The sequence below is a fragment of the Parasteatoda tepidariorum genome, chromosome 7 (genome assembly GCF_982258835.1).
Source record: "Parasteatoda tepidariorum strain Cologne lab strain chromosome 7, Ptep-v5.0, whole genome shotgun sequence".
NCBI classification, from domain to species: domain Eukaryota; kingdom Metazoa; phylum Arthropoda; class Arachnida; order Araneae; family Theridiidae; genus Parasteatoda; species Parasteatoda tepidariorum.
In genome coordinates this window covers 111506693-111529674 of record NC_141761.1, presented here as the reverse complement: position 1 = coordinate 111529674, position 22982 = coordinate 111506693, and the positions used below count along the sequence as shown (strand labels likewise).

General features: G+C 31.1%; 1 protein-coding gene across 1 annotated transcript in view; it reads right to left on the bottom strand.

Annotated features, from left to right (window-relative positions):
* Positions 1–22982, bottom strand: part of LOC122271476 (agrin) — a 405090-nt gene that overhangs the window by 56968 nt on the left and 325140 nt on the right. Inside the window, exons 5-11 of the mRNA XM_087168482.1 lie at positions 19681–19896; positions 17360–17575; positions 15201–15413; positions 7094–7188; positions 5863–5977; positions 3991–4218; positions 1986–2231 (exon numbers count right to left, since the gene is read on the bottom strand). Of these exons, the coding sequence (XP_087024608.1) occupies positions 1986–2231; positions 3991–4218; positions 5863–5977; positions 7094–7188; positions 15201–15413; positions 17360–17575; positions 19681–19896 (1329 nt within the window). The remainder of the gene's footprint in view (positions 1–1985; positions 2232–3990; positions 4219–5862; positions 5978–7093; positions 7189–15200; positions 15414–17359; positions 17576–19680; positions 19897–22982) is intronic.

Genomic DNA, 22982 nt, shown 5'->3' with positions numbered 1-22982 from the left:
CTTTGAAACTTACAAAATTTTATGATTCTCTTAAAATAAATGCATGTGTTGTTTTAAAGTTTTTTTTTTTTCTTTTTTTTTTTTTTTTTTTTTTTTTTTTGCTGTTGTGCTGTACAACGCATACTTATACACAAATCTTTTAGAAAAGTTTTTAAATAAGTCTTTACATTTAAAATTTAAAAAAAAAATTTATTTCTTAATTTTGATGCAAACGGAAATATCATGCTTAATTATTTACAAAAAAAATTTAAGAGCATCCTATGGTTTATCGTTTTTTAATAACTTTTGTTATTGGAAATGAAAAAGAAAATCAGAAATTAAAATAATAAAATTTCATATTTTACTCTTTCATAATGTAAAAACAAATGTGTAAAAGAAAATTTAAAAAAGTTTGAGAAATTTATAGAATGCAAATTAAAGCGAAACATCTAGAATGAAGAACATGTAAATAAGTAGTTCCAAGTGGTAGTTTAAATAGGTTGTCAGATAGTGTTTTAAAATTGGGATCATTTACACTTCACTTCTACCCTAATCCCCTCTTTTTCTGTGTCACAAATTGTCATACTTCCCATATCCCTACTTCTTCTTGTCACTCTATATAATGTAAAGACCCACTAGCAGTTTAGTTCAAACACATACTCATGATATCGATGATATTTCAAATTATACTTTTCAAGTGTAGATATATGATTTATAGACATTTGAAAGCATAACATTAATAATGATTAGATGTTGAGGAAAAAAATATGCAAATTAAAAATATAAAATATTTAATTTGCTGATTTTAGATGTTTTTATTACAATAAAAATGAGTAATTGTTCACTTGTAATCTCGTTCCTCTCCCTTGCCAGAAACTGGTTTAATTTTATAAACCACAAAGCGTTGCATCATTTGTGACCAGCTCTTTGGGGAAAATGAAACACTTGTAAAGGAATAAAGATCCGACAGGAATTTTCAATATCACTTTAAGTTCACGTTAAGTTAAGTATGGAATACAAGACAAAATCTTTGCACCCAGGATGCAAGATAAACAACAATCATGCAACGTAGTCATACAAATCGAAGCAGTCTCCCAATAAGGAGTGGTCTGCTACATTCCTTTTGTAGATTTTGAAAACTATAACTGATATCTTAGGATGACAAGTGTTTAACCTGCCCTACATTTGTCTGGTATTCCTTACACTAATCTAATTTACGGTTTAAAAGCAATTACTCGGTATCCTTATGCCCGACATTCCGTACATGGATGTTTTATAGGTAAAAAACCATTATCCGATGTTTCTTACACTGATGTTTTTTAAAGTGTAAGAGACGTTGATTTGTATCTAATACACGAGCATTTTTCTAATCTAAATTATGCGAACCACTTCCAGGCGTCAAAAAAGCTCGTAGAGTCTGAAAAATGTTTAAATGCACTTTGAAAAGGAATACTTTATTTTCGATTTTCCAATTCTAAAATCGAAAAACCTGGGCCCATGTCCAAGAAGTCGTGGGTAAATTGTGTGTATAAGTGCATCAGTCACCATTTACTCCTCGTGTAGTATATGGTGACTGATGCACGTTAAATCTGTCGAGTCACAAAGCCCTCCATGTTTCCATAACAAATCATGCCTCTGGGGGTACTGACCCATGAGTTTTGTTGTCTTCTGAATAGAATCAAAATTACAAGGCTACGGAGTTGAACATGAGTTGTCGTAAACCCAAAAAGTGAGTCGACTGCTCAAATATAATATAAAATGAACTCCACTTTCTGTTTCTGATTTCAGAAAAATGCTAACCAGCACCACTTACCTTCTTCTACTTGCAAAAGGATTGCAACAGTTATGGATTGAAATTTCCATAGGGAGAGAGGTAGGAATGAAAAAATTAACGCTGAATGTTTGTTTTATAATCTTGTATCCCGAATAAAAGATTTGTTCCGAAACATAAATTATTTGTATTTTAATGCGAGTTAAAAACTAGAATTGAAATAAATTAATCTTACTTTGGCATCTATTCCTGGCGGCGACAATAATCTTTTTCTGAGATTTGCAGGACTGTTCTCTCAGTTTGCAATCACTGTCATAAAATTGTCCATCCGATCCACACACTGGTTCTTTCACGGGTGGACACTCAAAAGCACAAATGCATTGAGGCATCCCTTCAGAATCATAGTCACAAATACCGCCAAATTTACAGGGCTCTTCTTCGCAGGCGAAATTACCAGAGCCTGATTCTGTAGATTTAGCACCTGGAAAAATAATTCTAAAATTTCTAACAAACTTCTAATGACAAAATTTAAATCTAATATGTAAATGTTACCGGCAAAGTATGAAACGCCGGCATTCTATAGAATGCCTAGGCATTGTATATAATGCCTAAAACTAGCTGGCAATGTATGAAGCGATTTATATTTCACACATTTTCTAGGCATTCTATAGAATACCAAATAAGAAACCGGCAAAATATAAAATACATCTCTGATTAGTCAAAATTTCAAATTCAAAATGTCATTCAAGCCTGCCATGTTAGCCAACAAGTAGGTTAATTTCTTTTTTTTTTATATGAAAATTTTGTTTCCCTTAATAAGAAAGGCATAAATTATGTTTTGTACAACTTTCCTTTTTCTTTACGCGCTTCGAATAAATTTTTTTTAATGGCACTCTCATTATTTTTTCAGAATAACATTTTTATTTTCAAGAAATATGCATCATTTACATTACCTCATCAGGGCGATTTTTTTATACTTTGCCTAAATAGCATTTGTCATTCTACAGAATGCCTAGATATTAAATACAATGCCTAAGGAAAGTATGTAATACTTCTCCTATTTCATACCTTGCCTAAAAACATCTAGCATTATATACAATGCCTAGGCATTCTATAGAATGCCGGAATTCAAACTCTGCCGGTAACATTTATAAAAATAAACAAATTATGCTTAATTTTCTATTCAGATACTTTTAGCCATAAATGTTGTTGAAAAAATGTATATTAAGGTATTCCTTAATTTCATTCTTGGTAGACAGCCAAATTCAACGCTAATTAATATTTAAGTGTGGAAATAATAAGAACATTATTAAATCATGTCTGATTATGGTAGAAAAAAGCGAAATGAAAAACACAAAAACCAATTTAATTGCTGAGGAGACTTGAAAATTTTTAAAATAAACACCTTTTTACTATCATTCAACTATATAATAAATTTTGGTGTTCTTTGTTCTACGTTTATTGGCAGTTATTCGCTAGATTTTGATAGCGTTATTTTTCTTACCCATCCAAATAATTATTGGCAACCCTGGTATGCTTATTTTTGTCTTACTTTTAGAAGAAGGTTTTTAATACAAGAATTGAAGGTTGTGCTGATTTCAGAACACTATTAATTTAAATATTTGTTTTTAAGGCTTCAGCATATTAACGTGTTTGAATAGCCCATTCGGGTCTGGTAAAAATCAGTTTTAACTGATTTAATGCAATAGAACAATTAAATCTGAATCTGGAATTATTTTGCTTTGTTAGAATGACAAAGCTTCATTCTAGCACTATTCGTATAAATTAGCTCATTTATGCGTTAAAGTAATTTTTTTTAAATTTTTTGTTATTCTTAAAATAATGAATTTTACATTGAAATCTAGTACCAATCTGGGAGAATATCTTATATTAAAGCTTCAATTAAATATAACTTTAAACTTTTTTTTTACAATGGGTGTTAAAATTTTTAATCTTGCTCTGTATTCCAGTACACTGTCAGAAATTTCTCTGAAAAAAGGGTTAAATAAAGATTTATTGAAAGGTTATTTTACCATATTTAATCAAAACAGTCAAATAACCATAAATAAAACGGTAATCAAAAGCACTTTTTAAAAACACCCCATGAAAAAAGCATCTTTAAGGGCTTCTAAAAAACGAAAATCGACAATAAGCTGATTTAAGCACTTTTTAAAAAAGCTACGCACCATGTTGAATGTCATTTTATAAATTTTTTTCTCTGTTAGAATGATAAAACTCACCCTTTATTCCAGCACCAGATCCGCCAACATCTTCACACTCGCCATAAAACAATACACTCAATTCCTGAGTTTGTACACATGAAGCTCGTTTCATCTCGCAGTCGTTGGGATATGTTGACCCATCACTACTACAGACAGGTTCATACTTGTCGGGGCATTCTGTAGGACAAACGCATCTACCATCTTCACAACGTGCACCATATTTGCAATGCACATTGATGCATTGATCTGCAATAATATAAATGATCTTAACTAGATATTTAGATGAATTATGCAAAATGTTCTAGAGTCTCGTTGAACGCACAAAAACCGCGAAAAACTCGTGCAAAATTTGACGTAACACAGCGATGAGTGGACTCTCTTAACTGTTTCTATTGTTTTCAACCGTTTTCTCTAAGAATATTTACCTCAACGTTTGTTATTATTAGAAGACAGAAAAGCAGTTCAACCTGGTTCTGTTTCGTAACATCCCTGCTTGACATAAAATAAACACGCTTTACAGATGGCATCTATTTAAATTTTGAACAAATTTGAGGCAAATATTTAAGTTTTGTCTCTAAGCTCAGTTAACAATAAAAACGTGGAGTCTGCAATGGCGTATAAACGTGCTTATGATCTCTAAAAAAGCAACAGCAATTAACGCTAAGAGATCTTCCGTTGTTTTTTCAGAGAAACAGCTATGATATAAGGTGTCCTCAAAAAGAAAAAGTCGCACTGTTTGTCAAATAAGGAAAGTCTCGTGCATTGAGATCACACCGATTTTCAAAAAGGAAAAGACGCATGGATTGAGATCACATTGATTATCAAAAACGGAAAGTTACACAGATTGAGGTCCCATTGATTGTCAAAAAGGAAAAGTCTCATGAATTGCGTTCACATTGATTATCAAAAAGGAAATGTCGTAGAAATTGATATCCCATTGATTTTCAAAAAAGAAAAGTCTTATGAATTGAGATAACATTGATTATCAAAAACGAAAAGTCACACAGATTGAGTTCCCATCGATTTTCAAAAAGGAAAAGTCTCATGAATTGAGATCACATTGTTTATCAAAAAGGAAATATCGCACAAATTGATATCCCATTGGTTTTCAAAAAGGAAAAGTCTTATGAATTGAGATCACATTGATTATCAAGAAGGAAATATCACACAAATTGATATCCCATTGGTTTTCAAAAAGGAAAAGTCTTATGAATTGAGATCACATTGATTATCAAAAAGGAAATATCGTACAAATTGATATCTCATTGGTTTTCAAAAAGGAAAAGTCTTATGAATTCAGATCACATTGATTATCAAGAAGGAAATATCGCACAAATTGATATCCCATTGGTTTTCAAAAAGGAAAAGTCTTATGAATTGAGATCACATTGCTTATCAAAAAGGAAATATCGCACAAATTGATATCCCATTGGTTTTCAAAAAGGAAAAGTCTTATGAATTGAGATCACATTGTTTATCAAAAAGGAAATATCGCACAAATTGATATCCCATTGGTTTTCAAAAAGGAAAAGTCTTATGAATTGAGATCACATTGATTATCAAGAAGGAAAGGTCACACAGATTGAGATCTCTCGGATTATCAAAAAGTAAATCCCGTACGCTTAAGATATTCCAGATTGTTTAATTTAGGTAAGGGAAACTTAAACTGACCTCCAACTTTCGTCTCCTTTAGAATCAAAACTTACATGTATTATCGTTATTTTCAACTTCTCAATCAAATGATTTGGTACCCCCAGGCTTCTGGTAATAAGTCCTCATACTTTAGATGATATTTTATCAACCCTCTTAATTTGTAAGTTAAATTTCGGAATAACCTTAATTTATGGATGTAATTAATTATTTAATTGTTAAGCGAATCTTTAAACTTACCACAAGCTCCAAGAGAAGCAACAGCTATAGGCAGTTGTTTTGTGCATGCAGCAACTCTTAACTCGCATTCATTTTGATAGGTGATTCCATCATTTCCACACACTTTAGCTTCCACCTAAATAGTTCGTTGAATAAACACAATTACTAAAGATTTTTTATCATAATTGTCACAAATAAATTTAAAAACATTAGGTGTTAAAACATTAAAAACATTACCATTAGGTGAAATGATTTCAACACATTAGAACATTTTCCTTACAACCTAGTACAGCATTTTCCTATATCTAGCGAATCATTGCTGAAAAAGGTGAGAATAAAACCACTGAAATGTGTTTTTTTTATTGGTGGAGGAAACAGAAGGGAGAAGGGAGTCTTCGAAACCCTTCTGAAAATGGGTTGAAAAGGTAGTCTTCGAAACACTTGTGAAAATGGGTTGAAAAGGTAGTCTTCGAAACCCTTCTGAAAAAGGATTGAAAATGGAGTCTTAGAAACCCTTCAAAATTTTATCAATCAATCTGATTGACGACGTTTATGTTGTTGATATTGTTTACTCTATATTACTCAGCAGTGACATTTTGATTGCGTTTTTACGAGCTTAAATGATTTAATAAAAAATGATTTAATAATTTTTTTTGACCTCTTAGCAACGTTAAAATTTTTATCTTATTATTTTTTTTTTTTAAAATAAGACATTACCATATAGTTTGAAGTATTCGAAATAGACTCTATAAAATGGAAAATAGCGTTATTATTATTTTAAGTTAAGGTACTTTTTAATGTAACTGTATATTAGTTATTGAAGTTTTACTATCAAACGAAATATGTACTGTGAATTTTTCGTCCAAATACATTAAAAAAATATATTAAAATATAACAAATTAAAATGAGTGAATAAGTCAAGAAGGAAGAACGGTTTTTGTCATTTTTCTCAAAAATGACAATTGGATCACCGTATGTTGCATTTAAAAAAAATTACTAAGTTTTTAGCAAGAAAATAATGTGAAAAATCGGTTCTCCCCGAGAGTTAATACACAGTGAAGATGGGTCGTTCAGTTGAAAAAATTTTCCCCTCCGGTCGGTACGTCTTTTCTCCGAATCAGCTTTTATGGGCGTAAACCTTTCTTCCCCAGTGATCTTCAAGTACTTTATGAATACTTCATGAATAAAAGTAACAAGTACTTTATGAATAAATGAAAAAAATCAAGTACTTTATGAGTAAAATAATAAGTACCTTAACACAATGCTTCGGACAAACACACGTTGCACGGCCTCTACTGTCCAGATCACAAACGGCGGAATATTCACACTGTGTTTGGCTGCAAGTATCTGGAAAACAAATTATCATTGGTCAAATATATCACCGTTTTTTAAAAGCCAATCCAAGATTTTTTCTGTTTTACTTATTCCACTCGGGTTGTAAAGTGGCTGTAAAATATCGGGTGAATAGGAAAATTCTATATAGGGCCAATATCGGAAAAATAAAGGCCCTTTGAAAACCTCACTAACACAAGATTCGTGAATATTGACAAAATTAGGACCAAGTTATTTTGCTGCTAGGGTATAAACTGTTGGACTGCACCGATCCACGGAGATCTAAAAACCCTCCCGTTCTGAAGGCAAAAATTTCGAATTACAAATGAATGAACAGTTATTGGTGGACACTTACAGCTTAGGAAAAGATCCAAAGTCGTCGAGTTATCGATAGATGATATATGCAAAAGCAAAGCCAACCCCGTATTATTAATATGATATTAAATTTTAAATAACCTGGCTACAATTCAATCACCAAAAAGACCTATAGAATTTAATATAACACTGTATCTCAACGATTTTTGTAGCTAGAGAAATAAAGCAGCTTAAAGAAAACAGAGTTAAAATAGATTATGATATTCGAATAGCGAATAAATAAATTATACACTTGCATTGAATTAAAATGTTAGCCGTTACATACATTGTTTGGAAGAGAATGAAATACACTGGTGTAAGAAAAATTTGCAGACTGGGTCGATTATCTCTAGAATTATTAGACCGATTTTAATGAAATGTGATGTGTACATACAGTGATACAATACAAAACAAATAACCATTCAACAATTGTAATACACACGCATCATTGTGCGTAACACCCTTTCGAGTCGGAAGGTATGAAACGGCAGTTACAGAATAAACAAAAGAAAAGGGTTAATAAAAAAATGGGTCTCCTCTTACAGCAGGCCTTGCAGCATGATTACATACTTGAAATGAGGCAGTTTATCATTCCCTGTGGCAATTAGCCTGAATTGTCCTGTGGCAATTTCATATTTTCCGACTCCAACGAGTGTTACGCACGATCATAAGCGTGTATTACAATTGTTGAATGGTTATTTGTTTTGTATTGTATCAATGTATGAACAGATCAAATTTCATTAAAATCAACCCTGTAGTTCTAGAGATAATCGACCTAGTCTGCAAATTCTCTAAATTTCTTACACCAGTGTTCTTTCTAGCCTTTGCATTTTTTAAATGAATTAGGAAAAAGACACAGGAACTCTTCAGTTTTACAAATAAGCAACGGCATCAGTTTCCGCAGAATAATACAAACATGAAACTCTGCATCTTGATGCTCTATTATAACATCAGAACAACTCGGACATTTAAACTAATTTTTCTTTCAATGATATAAGCACCTTTATATGCACCTTATTTGATGGGATGAAAAAGCAACATCATCAGTACACTGATACAGAAAGATAAGTACGTAAGCATTGGTTATGAGTTTAAAATCTATTACCATGTTCTTTAAACCATTTTTATTAAAAAGACATGAGTTGTTTATCTACCGTTTCAATACTTAGAGCAACAACATGACACACAATGGTAAACTGTAAAAAATTTTGGTGCATAGTTGCCACCATTTTTGGTGTTAAGGTTAACTAAAACATTTTTACAGCTCATGTAGTCACATTTTTTTCTTCCCTTTTTCAGTGCTTAAGTTTTATTAGTTTATTTATTAATTTTTGTTTGAACATTTACAGAAAACATTTTTTATGCGTATTATAATCAATTTATGGCCTCTTGTAAAAGATTTTTGCTTAAAAGAACTAGTAAATCCTCAGTAAAATATTTGCACTCATTCTTTCAAGAAATTGTTGTTTTGTCAATTGCTACATAATAATTAAACAAATCTCATCCACGTTTTACGAGATTTGTTTTATTTTATTAGATTTGTTATATACGAGATTTGTTTTATTTTATTAGAATTGTTATATACGAGATTTGTTTTATTTTATTTATAACTATTATTTTAATTCTCTCTCGGCTACTGAGTTTTTTCTAGTTTTAACTTTAATTTTTATTTCTCCATTTTCAGTTGGCAACTTTACATTTTATATTTCAAATCATTATTGCTTCCTCTCATTCACATCTGGCAAGTCTTCTTGAAAAATGTCAACAGTTATTTCTAATCTGTATTATTTTTTAAACGAATGATGTGCTTAAAAATGCATTTCGTTTACCTAAACCAGGGGTCTCCAAACTTTTTTGATCATTGACCCCTACATAATTTTTCGAAATCTCCATCGACCCCCATAAAAGTAATTTTCTTTCAATTAAAATAAAACTCTATTAGATACTGTGTTTGTACATTTATTTTATGATTTTGAACATTTATTAAAGTAATAGTACATAGTGTAACAATAGTTTTATGAAAAATATATTAATGTTGAAATATAAATACCTTATTTATGAAATAATAAGTAATTATAAGTAAGTAGAAATAATAAGTAAAGTAACTACGGATTTATTGCTTCTTAATTAATGACATGGGTGTGCCTGGTATCTTTTTTCTGCAACGTTCGTTATATTGGGTTCCGAATTGGTCAATTTTAATCTTAAATCCCCTCGAAACTCCACATTTCATTTATTTCTGTTCTTAGTTAAGATTTAATTTACGTGACTGAAACCGGTTTCAACCATATAGGAACTTGGAAATGCTATCATAAATGGCTGAGCTATTTCGTAAAGTCTTACATATTTTTGCATTATATTTATATTTGTCCAAAATTTGCTTATTGTTACATTTTTAAAAAGAGTCTTTGCTTCAAATCCCCATAATAATTCAGCAAGATTATCTTGCAGGTTGATGTCCACGTTTTCAATTTGAGCAGAAAATGGCACAATAATCCAATCAGGGATGTCAATGTTTTCCAATTCAACAAAACGCAGTATAAAATCGTCGCTCAATTTTTGAAGATTACCTGTATATATATTTCCAAGTCTTCTTCTTTTATTTCTAATTGTCACATATCTGAAAAATACTGATAATCCTTCGACCAATCAACCCTTCCTGTTCGGATCGACCCCCGTTCGACCCCCTGGCTCAGATCGACCCCCGCTTATGTTAAATAGACTCCTGGGGGTCTATATAGACCACTTTGGCGACCTCTGACCTAAACACTAAAAATAGTGGCTACAATGCACTTAACTTTTTACAGTGTACAAACGTAAAATTATTTATCACGTTTTCAGTCAAAATGCTTAAATTATAATTAAACTATTCTTAATACTTTACATCTTGCTTTATTTATTACAAAAAGTATTTTCATTCGAATTGAAAAGTATTTCTTACAAAAATAAAAGATTTTCTCTTATTCGTGGGGCTCACAATTCTTTTACAATAACTTTCTATTGCATAACTTAAAACTTTATTGAAATATTTCTTTAATTCAATCCATTTAAAGTTTCCTTATGCGTTAAAGGCGTCTAGACAGTTACTTAGCGAATTAATTGATTTCAATCATTTAAAGTTAAGTTTTGAATGTTAAGGAATAAAAATATTCAATTTGTTGCCCCTGATTGTATGACTTTTCTTATTAAAATGCCACTCTTAATTTTTCCGAACCTGCTCTTAACTACATTAACTACTCTAAATGAATATTAAAAACAACTTTCAGTTCTTCGATGTAGAATATTAAAGAGATTTTTAATTAAAATTATGTATACAGTCCCTGGAAAAATAAATTATTAGGCGCACTATAATATTCTATGTAAAATCATAATTATCAGGTGATACTATACAGCTTTAGTGTTTTTACGTGACTGAAACCGGGTTGAACTTGTATACGTTCATGTATCAATTGGTTAAATTAGACGATATATATTATAAATTCGACAATTGGATACATTAGACGATATATTATATAAATATAGAATATTTATTATATCAGGTATTAAATTAGTAGATTATAATAATTACACCAAATTATTAGACGCACTGTGGTGTTTTAATAATTGCATGTTTTGCACGAGTTTATAGGCAATACTCTTATATTTAAACATACATGTAATGTGTTTGTATAGAGGATATTTTTTATATATTTCCCATTTGAATTTATTTTTATCGTATTGTATTACAATGTTAACTAATTAACAAGCGAATATAAACAAATGTAAACCGGTTTCTGCCGCGTAAAAACACAAACATTGTAGAGTATAACCTGATAATTAAGATTTTACATGGAATCTTACAGTGTGTCTAATAATTTAGCCAGGGACTGTAATACAAATAAGATTAATAATTGTGGTATTAATTATTTTGAATTAATGGACATCTAAAACTTAATCTTTAAAATATTTATCGTAGTATTTTGATATTATTTTACATTGGGACTCTTCTTTGTTTTTGCTAAATGTATACTAAACAAACTTAAGAAGTTTAATTAGATTTCAGAGATCAGATCATTTAATTAATATGACCATAAAAATTTTAAAATGCTTTTTTGCAAGATTTTTAAAAATGCTAAAATTATGTTATTGAAAGTTTAAATGAAAGAGGCATTTCTTGTCCTTGAGGTGGCTGCAAGACAAATGGGCTTAGTCATAAAGGTAGAGAAAACAAAATAGATGTTATTCTCAAGAAACTGAGTCCCAGACCCCTATCTTGAGATCTTATAGATTTGAAACAGTAAGAAGTTTTACTAACTTAGGATCAATTATTACTATTGACAACAGAATGACTCCTGAAATCACTCTATCTGACACATAGGGCTGTCTATGGGCTGAGAAGATTTATTAAATCTAGGTTTCTTTTTAGAAAAACAAAATTCTTAATCTACAAAACTCTTGTCAGGTTAGTATTGACATACGCTTCTGAAGCTTGTGCAATAACAAAACTGGGGGGTAAATTGTATCGCAATATTTGAGAGAAAGATTTTGAGGTGGAGTCTTGATGGTGTAAATGAAAATAATAACTGGAGAAGAAGATTTAACTTTGAACTGTACAAGATTTATAGACAACCCGATATTATTAAGTACTTAAAAATAAATAGAATGAATCGGATGGCCCACGTGATTCGAATGAGTGATGACAATATAATAAAAGAGATACTGCTTTTTAAATCCACTGGGACAAAAAAGCGGGGAAGGCCACGGTTGAGATGGGCTGACGCGGTGGAGTCTGATTTTCTTGCAATTAATGAAAAGAATTGGAAATCAAAGATAAATCAGAGAAATCTTCAGAGGAAGGCATTGACCCACATTGGGCTGTCTGGCCAACTTTGATGATGATGATGAAAATTTTAAATATTTTTTTCTTAATATTAGCATTTAGAAAAACGTTATCTCAAATAAGTGTAGTACTTATAACAAAAAAGTGTTTCTTCGGGAAAAAAATAATACCCGTTCATATTTTTGACATAAAGCTTTGTTATGCCATTATAAATGATGTCTAAAAACTAAAAGCAACGTAAGTGTTTCAAGATAGGTTCTCTATTTTCTTTCAATTATTTTCTTTCTATTTTTTATACTATGGACGCTAAAATAGAATTTTTGAAACTAATAAAATAAAATTTAATTTAAAAAAAAACATTTTGCAACATCTAACTTATTATACAAAAATGCCAAATATATTAAAATCTCAATTTTTACATGTTGTCAGGTAAGTTCATTTTTATTTTTAGCCAACCCCTTTTTTTAAGGGAAATGGAGGTTGGTTTGAGCGAAATAATTATTATTTTATGAAGGAAAGTAAGACCTTATTTCCGATGCATTTTTTCCCGATAAATTAAATGGAACCAATTTTACGTACAAAATATTGTTCTTGCACCTATTTACGAAGTATAAGATAGCTATCTAAGTAAGTGAGACATGGTTTCCTATGTATTTTTTACATTTAATCGAATCAAACTATTCGCGCGTCAATCGAATAAACGGTTTAAAAAGTGCAACAACTTTCATGTTTAAAAAGTACAATTTTTGACGCGAAGTAAAATTTTTGCATTGCTATCTACTGGTCTGCCTGAGCATATAAAGTAACATTTTCCTATGTAATTTTCTATGCTAAATTGAATAACGTAAAATTCAAGTCAATAGTATAAATAATTTTTAAGTCACAAGGGGTTTCTTTATAATAAATACACTGTATCCTCAAAACTACCAGAATTTGGTAAAATGTACCAATGCACCTCTATGGGAATACCAAAAAACTTGATGATTTTTATCAAAACGCTTTGGCAATGATTTTGGTAAAATTAAAAATAAAATAAAATTTTATAGTATGTGAACGAATTTGAAAATGCTGAAAAATTCGGTAATTTTATCATGATACTTTACAGCATGGCATAAAAATCATCTACTCGGTTAAATTTTTGTTTTAGTTCTGTATTTATTAAATGTGTGATGATAAGAACTATAAATTTGAAGATTAGAATTTCTGGTAAACAGCTAAAATATGAGCCGATGAATGTTTTAAATGCCGTATAATTTGACTTTTGTTATTTTTTGTTACCAAAAATGCCATTACTATACCGTTCTGTAGTATAAACAGAATTTTTTATTCGTGTAAAATTCAAAAATAGTATTATTTTACGCTCAAAAGACCCACAGTAGCTTTCAAAATATTAACCCTTTTAATTCGTGTTTGGTCACATTCAATGGGATACTTGCAAGGGACGTAGTGCGGGTATCTCGATCCTGATGGGTTGTTGAAACGTGGCATTTGCTTACGTTAACAACTGTTCTTCGCATTCTATTTCGAGCAATCCAAGAATGTCAAGTTCTAATTCTCTTAAGTAACACAACTTATATTCTATCACAAAGATTTCTTTTCTACCACTATTTATTTGCACAAAGACAGGCATGAAACCGTATAGAACATAAACAAACTTATTATGAATCGAAGTTGCCAGGTATACAAAACTAAAATATATCACGGTTACCATAAAATACGGTTACCATACAAATAATAAATCTAAGAAGTAGACTAGATTGAATTCTATTTCAACACATTCGATGTGCTTTACGTCTCTGTATTTAATTAACTTAACTCTAATTAACATTCTAACTTATGTGGGAAAACTTAATTCAATTTTAATACTAAATATTGCTGATAAAGATTAGCTGGAGCTGACGTCAGAGAGTATATGCGTGGGTATTGGTTGTCTTCCTCTTTGAGTGCATTTACCCAATTAAGTGAGAAACATATATTGGAAACAGTAACAAAATCATTTATAAATCAGTTAAATACCATAATTCCAAAGGGAAGTTGCGCAATGCAGCAGAAATTCCCTATGAAAATTTCAAAAAAGAAAACAATGGAAATATGAAAATGACAATCGAAACTGACGTCTTCAGGGGTTACAAGCTCCGGAAGTCGTCGTAAAAACACAAAACCTTCTCTATCGAGGGAGCGCGACAAATGTCTAAATATTGTTCTTCTCTGTACCTCAAAAGTATGGTAAAAAGTCTAGGAGCAACACTCACATTTAATGCGCAGAAAGAAAAATTGAGAATTATTTCTTTTGCTTTTCTTTTCTTTTTTTTTCTTTCTGCGCATTAAATGCGGGCGTTGTTTATTTTCAAATTTCAGTTTGGTTAAAGATTTTCAGAACGTTGTGTTCTTTGGCTTGAAATATTTTTAAGTGGGTTTCTTAAACAATGTTTTGCTTTTGTAATTTGTTTATGTCATTTACTTTTGCATTTTGTTTTCGTATTAAATATTTCTTTTCTCTTTTCCTGAACTTTTTACCAAACCTTTGGGGTACAGAGAGAGCAAATTTTAGACATTTGTCGTGATCTCTCGATAGAAAAGATTTTGTGTTTTTCTGACTTCCAGAACTGGTACCCCCTGACGACGTCAACTTCGGTTGTCATTTTCATTATTTTCATTGTTTTCTCCTTTGAAATTTTCTATGGGAAACAGTACTTCACTTTCTTCTATAGCAATGAAACTTTATTTTTCAGAAATGTATTTTATATAATTTAAGATAACTTTTCACAAAGTAAAAGCCACTCAAATTGTAGATTTTTTTCTGTAAAAAAAAGTATGAAAAAACCTTTTCTAAAAGGGTATCTAAGATACTTACCGCAAAGCCCACTGTAGGCGACTTTTATTTCTTTCCTCTGCTCGCATCCTTCTCTTCTCATTTTACATTCATTTGTATGGGATATACCGTCTGTGCCACACACAGGTTCGAACTCTTCGGTGCAGGTTGGACATTCACAACCAGGTAAACCATTCTTTAGAACACATAAAGCTCCGAATGCACATACATATCCGTTACAAGGTCCAGTATCACCTAAGTAATAATTTTATTGTAGGTCAATGTAAGGTTTGCCATCACTAGATGGCGTCACGAGATAGCAACAAAACTTAAGAATTGAATGTTTTGAAGGGAGCGGAGCGGTTTTTGAACGATGTCATTTACTATTATTTCTTTATATTTTATTTCATGTTTTTAGTATATGATGTGGCATAAGTATGTGTGATAATAAATTTGCTTTCTGCCGCGAAAAGCTTAGCATGAAATCAATTTCATATTATGGAAATTTAAAAAAGAACCTAAAAGTCTGACTGTCAGAAAGACACTAGTTTAACTTATGTATACTAAGGAGCAATAAGAATAGATATGATTTTTAAAATGATCCGTGTTTCTTGACGCTATTACTCAATTTTAAGTATGTGGTGTATTCGCTTGCATGTTATAGTTTGTCGTATGACATCCTTAATTTTTATGTTTTTATTTTATTTCATAACCGTCGTTGAGCAGTTGACCCAATATTGGGTTTACGACTGCTAATGTTGAACTCCGACTCCTTGTGATATTGAACCCAATCTAGAAGATAAGTAAACTCCTGGATCAAGCATTCTTAGAAATTTGCCTTCGTGGAGGACTTTTTGATGGAACTAACCCACTTTTGTGTTACATAGAAACGAAAACCACGAAAATCTCCCACGGTTAGCCTGAAGGCAAGGGGGCTCTAACCCATAAACCGTCTACCACTGAGGATATTTTACGTCAGTACTGTGGTCGGAGCGAGCCGGGTGCGGAATTCGTAGCGAGCAGCCATTGTTGAGATTCGAACCCGGTTCACCTCATTGGAAGGCGAACAATATATCCCCTGAGCCACCGCGGTTCTCACTCCCCTATTCGAATAGTTTGTTATTAAACTCCATATTCAATCAATCAATTAAATTATGGATTCGGTCATATAAATTAAAATAAAATGTACAGTGCGCCAATAGAAAAAAAACCGGACCACTATGACTAACTTTTGATCTAATGATTGGATCTTCACGTGCTAAGAATAATTCTTAATGGTTCATAGGGGTGACTTCCAATATGCTAGCTGATTAGTGCAGATGATATTTTAAGTTACGAAATCAGTCACAAAAACGTATTTTCTTGGAATAAGCATACATTTTTTTAAACGGATTCAGATTTCCGATCCCCAAAATTTAGGGGTAGCCGCAATCTGACAAATATGCTTTCCCATAGCATGGTCAGGATAGAATAATCAAAAGCTTAAACCCCTTAATGTTAATTTTACTTTATCGATCGACTTACCATAAGGCCAAACGCTCCGTTCTTGAAGTAAAAGTGCGAGCTTTGCGCCAAAGTGACGTCACTAGAGTGACGTCGGAGGATCGGCGCGGCAAGAGATACTTCAAAGGAGTGAACCAGCCCTTCTATTCGCTTTAGCCCTGATCTAACTATTGAGCAGTACAGAACAGACTCTAAAAATTAGGCAGCATATGCCTAATTATTACAATATTAAGATGAACAAAATATATACATACAAGTATTAACCGCTACCCTTACCAATTATTTTGAGAGAAAAAAATGTAAAAAGTCTAAGAATTTTTTTAATTTTAGTAATAAATACAAGGAACTAAAACAAGACATAATACACAAGTTCCAAGTTGAAATTTAAATTTTTTTATGTGTAAAAAATTTCTAATTTGCCATCACCTTCCAAACAAAACTTCCAATCACAGCAGATAATTATTATTTTTTGTTTTGCTTCCGGAAGAATAAAAACGTATCAAACAAAACGTATTGATGAATTCAGCTATGCCCGAGTTTACTCGGGATAATAAATATTAGCAATATATACATACCCGAATTAAATCGGGATAATCAGGCAAGCGGTTAAGCTGTATAGAACATGATCTAAAAATTTGGTGGCATAGAACCTTTAAATAGCACATAAGAACTAGGCAGTATAAAAAGAATCATCTTACCACAAGCTCCCCCATAAGCAACTGATATAATACGCTTATGAATACAGGCATGCCTCTGGAGTTCACATTCACTATTGTAGGTTTGTCCATCAGAGCCACAAACAGGTTTCATAACAGATTCACAGTTTTGTGGACATTGACAAGATGCAATGCCAAATTTGTCAATGTTGCATTCCTCTAGAATCTCACACTGAATGTTTTCACACGGGTTCTTACCTGCAAAATAAATGTTAAAATGCTGATACTACACAGTCTGCCATTAAATGAACTTCCGTATCACAGGGATACTGGTAAATGCTCATATACAATGATTTTAGCTCATATACATTTCACTGAATGAAATAACTTGCTTGACCTTGCATACATCGTAACTTAACATGGTGAACTCGCTTCCTGATGATAACATTGTATGATTGGTCGAACAATCCTATAATATTTTATTCAATTCCTAGTATTAGCTCACACTCTCCCTGTATCTTGCTCAATTAAATACTTTTCATTCATCCCCTTAAGTTCAAAAACATTTTTTATAAAGTTATATTGGATCACACTTGACGTTAATACTGTTTTTTTTTCTAATTATTATTTATTAATTAATTAAATGGGGATGAGAGTAAAACGGAATATAATTTTCTGATGGGTTAAGCGTTAGTCATTGTTTTAAATGTTACTATAAGCTATTCAGTTTTTCACATATTTTAAAAATAATATCTATATAATTTCTAAATGATAGCTTTATCTGAACAAAAAAATAGTTTATTGCGCTCATTTAAATATTTAATTATTTTATATTCGCTGCGTCAGATAAATTCAATAAAGAACATTGCGTGGTGGCACGTGTGGTGCACGTCACCAGATTTATACTTTTATAGTTGTCTGATACCATGCGCCTTTCTTTTCTTAAAAATCCCTACTATTAGTTCACACTCTTCCTATATTTATTTATATATCTCGTTCAAATTTTCAGCAGTTAATAAAATAATTTTTATTCATATACTCAAGTTCAAATACATTTTTTTAAACTTGTGGTAGCTGATACTTGATGTTAATACAATTTTTTCAAATATTAATTCGTTAATTAAATGTAATTTTAGTTTTATATGGGAGAAAAAATTTTAATGATTTAATAAAGAGTAACTCAAATAAAATTTTTATTTGTTGACCTAAGTATGAATTGACCTTAAAGAACTTTTTCATATTACTTATTCACCAGCAAAATCATAGATACACTTCAGAGTCAGTATTTATTGTTAACTTGGATGCCTCTTTTCATCCAAAGAACTTTCATAATCTCTTTCTCGGTAGTGCAAAGGAAATAAGAAAATACACAGCGTCTATATTAACCATACGATTAAACAGCAAAACGCATCACGTTATTATAAGTGTTACGTTAATTCCATACTAAATTCTGCGTGCATTTAATTGAAATGTTTTATTTTAATCAACAGCCGACCGGCCTGTGTTGAGGTCAGAGAACTGGCTTTGCCTCAGAAAGTTTCTGGGTTCGCATCCTGGGCAAAGCATGGATGTTCCTTCCTTCTCTGTACTATCTGTCCTTACTGTGAAAGCAACGCTAGCCCACCTAATAGGATGCCCCTAAAAGAGTGGCCAACAAATCTGTCCTTCAAGTGCCTGTATGACGAAAGGTCATTCCCCAGGTGGGTATTGGATTTTTAAAAAAAATATTAATCACTCGATGTTGCCAAAAATGTCTTCCTTGAGGACTGGATGGAAGTGGGAAAATAAATTCCCAGGGTCCACATTGCTACAACGAACGTTAAAAGTTACAACAGCAAGAAAACGTCAAATAGTTATCAACCGCATTGTAAAAAAATTCCGGTTAAAATCACGGTACAAAGCAGCTGCACTCTATATACATCATCCGTAAAATTCATTTTTACCGTAAAAATATTACATCGTAGTTTTTGCAGTAATATTTATTTAATTTGAGTGGCTCAATGATTTCACCGTAGTTATTACAGTACAAATTACGGTATATCAGATTGTTGCTCCTCAGCATGATCTGGTAAAAATAGATTTTACAGTAAAAAGTACTGGCACCCTGAGTTCAGGTACTTTTTTACTTTAATTTGATCCAAAATGTTTTGCAGCATATATTTCTTCAGGGGTCATATCTTTGCGTGTAGATTATGTAAACCATGATAAATAAGGCGAAAATGTTAGCTTTCATTACAAGTCCTGCAATTTCCAGCCCCTTTTGATTTTGTATAAGTTGTTTCACTTTCACATAGCAGCTGCAGACATCCCTTTAAACAATGTATGGAACAGTAGATGCATTTATTTACAAAAACAAAAATTACCTGTGCTACATTCTCCGGAATAAACAACTCTGATATTTTTTCTAAATTTGCAAGCCTCTACGCGAAGAGCACATTCATTTGCATAAGTCTTCCCATCAGATCCACATACAGGTCTAATATCCTCAGAGCAAATAGCATTGCATCTACACATGGCGTTTCTATGCTCATCGAGCTGGCATACTTGAGAATTCGGACATTCAACGCCTTGGCAGGGATCTAAACAAATAAAAGTATTAGATTCAATTGAATTTCATATGGCTAATGCCAGAGGAATCAAATTAAAAAGTAAGGTAATTACCTGAATATATCATAAATTTCATAAGGGAACAATGCGCTAAACATTAGATAGACGGTTTTTAAAATTTTACAACAGAAAAATGATTAAGGTTTAAAAAAGAGCTCTCTCTCGTAAGCCTGTTGTTCTTGTTTTCCAGTGGCGCCATCTATGGTCAAGAATTCGACTTCTGCCATACCCGTTTATAGGGCGGACCCATTCATACATCTATTCATTCATCTACAGAATGTAATTTTGACCTGAATCAGATAATAACGAACGATAAATAAGAGCTTTTACAGCAAAAGAAGTAATAATACAGAATATTAAGTTTGAATATTTTTTAACAGATGGCGCTTCTTAGAATCTCTTAATGACAATCACATTACGGTATTGTAGAAATGGCCACCATCATCTAAAATCACAGGCTGTATTCCGAGGATAAAATCTTTTTACATCAAAAGTAGCAGAAAAAAACTTTAGAATAGAGCCATCTGGTGGATTTTTTTTCTTCAAAAATTGAGAACTTGGGAAGTAAATAGTTATATATTGTCTCGTAATGCAGCATAAATTTGTTATAAGATTTTTTTAAATATAATTTAAGTATGTTCCAAAACTAATTTTAATTTAATATTAACAATATTAATTTAATTGTTATAAGATTTATTTATTTATTTTATAATACTGTATTATTTTTATTTGAATCAAACATCAATAACCCATTTTTATAATAAGAATATTTAATGTTGATGAATGTATTAAAATTGCAAGTTGTTTTTCTCTTTATGACATGAAATTCATAATACCTAAATAATTATAGCAGGTTGAAACATAATCATATAAAATATTCATATTCACCTTAACAAAAAATGTGTTTGATTTAGTTTTCAATATTTATATGAGCTTTACCTAAAATTAGAACCTAATTACGTATATATTTCAAATGGAATTCTCTGATGCAGATATCTATTGATCAAGTTTTAAACTTAAAACTTTATTTAAAGAAAAATATTTCTCGTCTAAGAACCTAAGAGTAGTTTCCTTTAATATTTGTCATTAAAGTAAAAAAAAACTTTTTTTAATAGCTTAATCTGAGTGATTTACTTAGAAATACTAGTATGAGAGAAAACTGTGTTAATATAAAATTAATAGGATATTTGTGAAAATATGAATTTTTTTTAATTAGAATTTTTTTTTCTTAGGTAGGAATATAAATAACTGAAGCTATACAAATCTCCAATAATAAACAGAAATATTTGTAAGAATTAACATTTATTTTTCATATTTTAGTAAATTAAATTGATAGATTTCTAATAATAAAGAAGAATGTCACTAACCATTTATTTATTAAGTAAGTTTATTGAAATTCCACGTAGTTTGACATTTATTTCTTTTTTAAATTTTACAACTAAAAAACTAAATAAAATTAAATTAACTTCAAAATTTTTAGTTAATTATAGCAATTTTTTTATTAATTTTAATAACAGAAAAAAAACTGAAATTTAAAGTTGTCACGAAAATAATTAAACTCAAACTTTAAGTTGATTAATCAGATGTATTTTTTTATTATTTTTATTTTTAAAATTCACTTGTAGTGATTTCTCGAAAAATAAATTGGGCATTTTGTTTGACTGATATCTGTTGCAATATTGACTTTATCAGCTAGGAAATGAAATTGGTTCAACGAATAGAGAATAAATTAAGAGATAAACAATCAATGTATCTTATTGCCGGTAAAGATTGCACAGTTTGGAAACAAAAAACTGTTGAGCAGCTCTTGTCTTTCAATTAAATGACGACAGATAAGATGGCTTATACATAGAAGCTGATTGGTTACACGCAGTACTAGCAATGAATTTTATTAAACATAGCAAAATGGGTTTTGTTTTTCAAACGTTTGCAAGAAGTTTTGGAAATGACTATTTAAAATAAATTAAAATAATAACAAAAAATACTCCACTAAAATGATTTTTTTAGTCCAGTTTAAATTTTTTTTTCAAAACACTAGCAGATATTTCGTGAACATTTCTCAGTCACTTTGAAGACATAGTTACTTTCCTTTAAAACTATCTTCACAAATCAGCAGTCTTTATGCCATATTATTGCAATCATTATGCCATATTATTGCAGTCATTGTGCCATTGCCTCATGTCACGATTGGCCACGATGACTGGCTGTTTCCAGAGCTTTTCTGAATATATGTACAGTGAATTCGCGATAACTCGAATCTGATGGGACTGACGAAAAACTTCGACATATCGGAAGTTCGACTTACCGTTAGTTTCGGTTTGGACTTCCAAAATATTATCGGATTATTTAATTAATGCTTATCAATTACAAATCTTCCAAATGCTTACAATATTTAAGATCATTTTTCTGACAGGACATTTACGATAAGACTGTTTAAGCACTTTATGATACCCTGGTCTATCGGCTGCAACTTTGCTGCTGTGTTTGACGGGAGAAACTGCAAGTTTACTGCTTTCAAATTAGGTAGATCACTATGCGCTGTGCATTTATACATAAAGAGTATCACTTTTCTTTTTTTAGCGAAGAATTTCTGATCCAATTTTCTTACATAGTCTTCAAATAAAACTGATGTCATCCAAAACTTTTTGTTAGACTTGTAATCCAAAGGACTGTTTTTGTTAGACTTGTAATTTACATTCTTGAAACATCGGGGATTTCGGTATTTTCCGATAACAAGTAAGGGCAATTTCTTTGTCCGAGACGCATTTCCTTCAACTAGGACAGTCAAATGTTTCTTGCTCATTTTACCCCCTGAGTAGTTTTTATCCTTAAACATCATAGTCTTATTTGAAAGACATTTAAAAAATAAACCCATTTCATCAATATTGAAAGCATCGTTTTAACTGTATCCTTGAAGTAAATTTGGTAACGTTTCATTTAACCACTGTTCACATACTTCAAGAGGGACAGCTTTAGCTTCTCCATGAAGAGTGCGAAAGACATTTTGTGTGTTTGTTGCAAAGGAAGGGGCAAGATATCAGCTCCTAGGTTTTTTTTT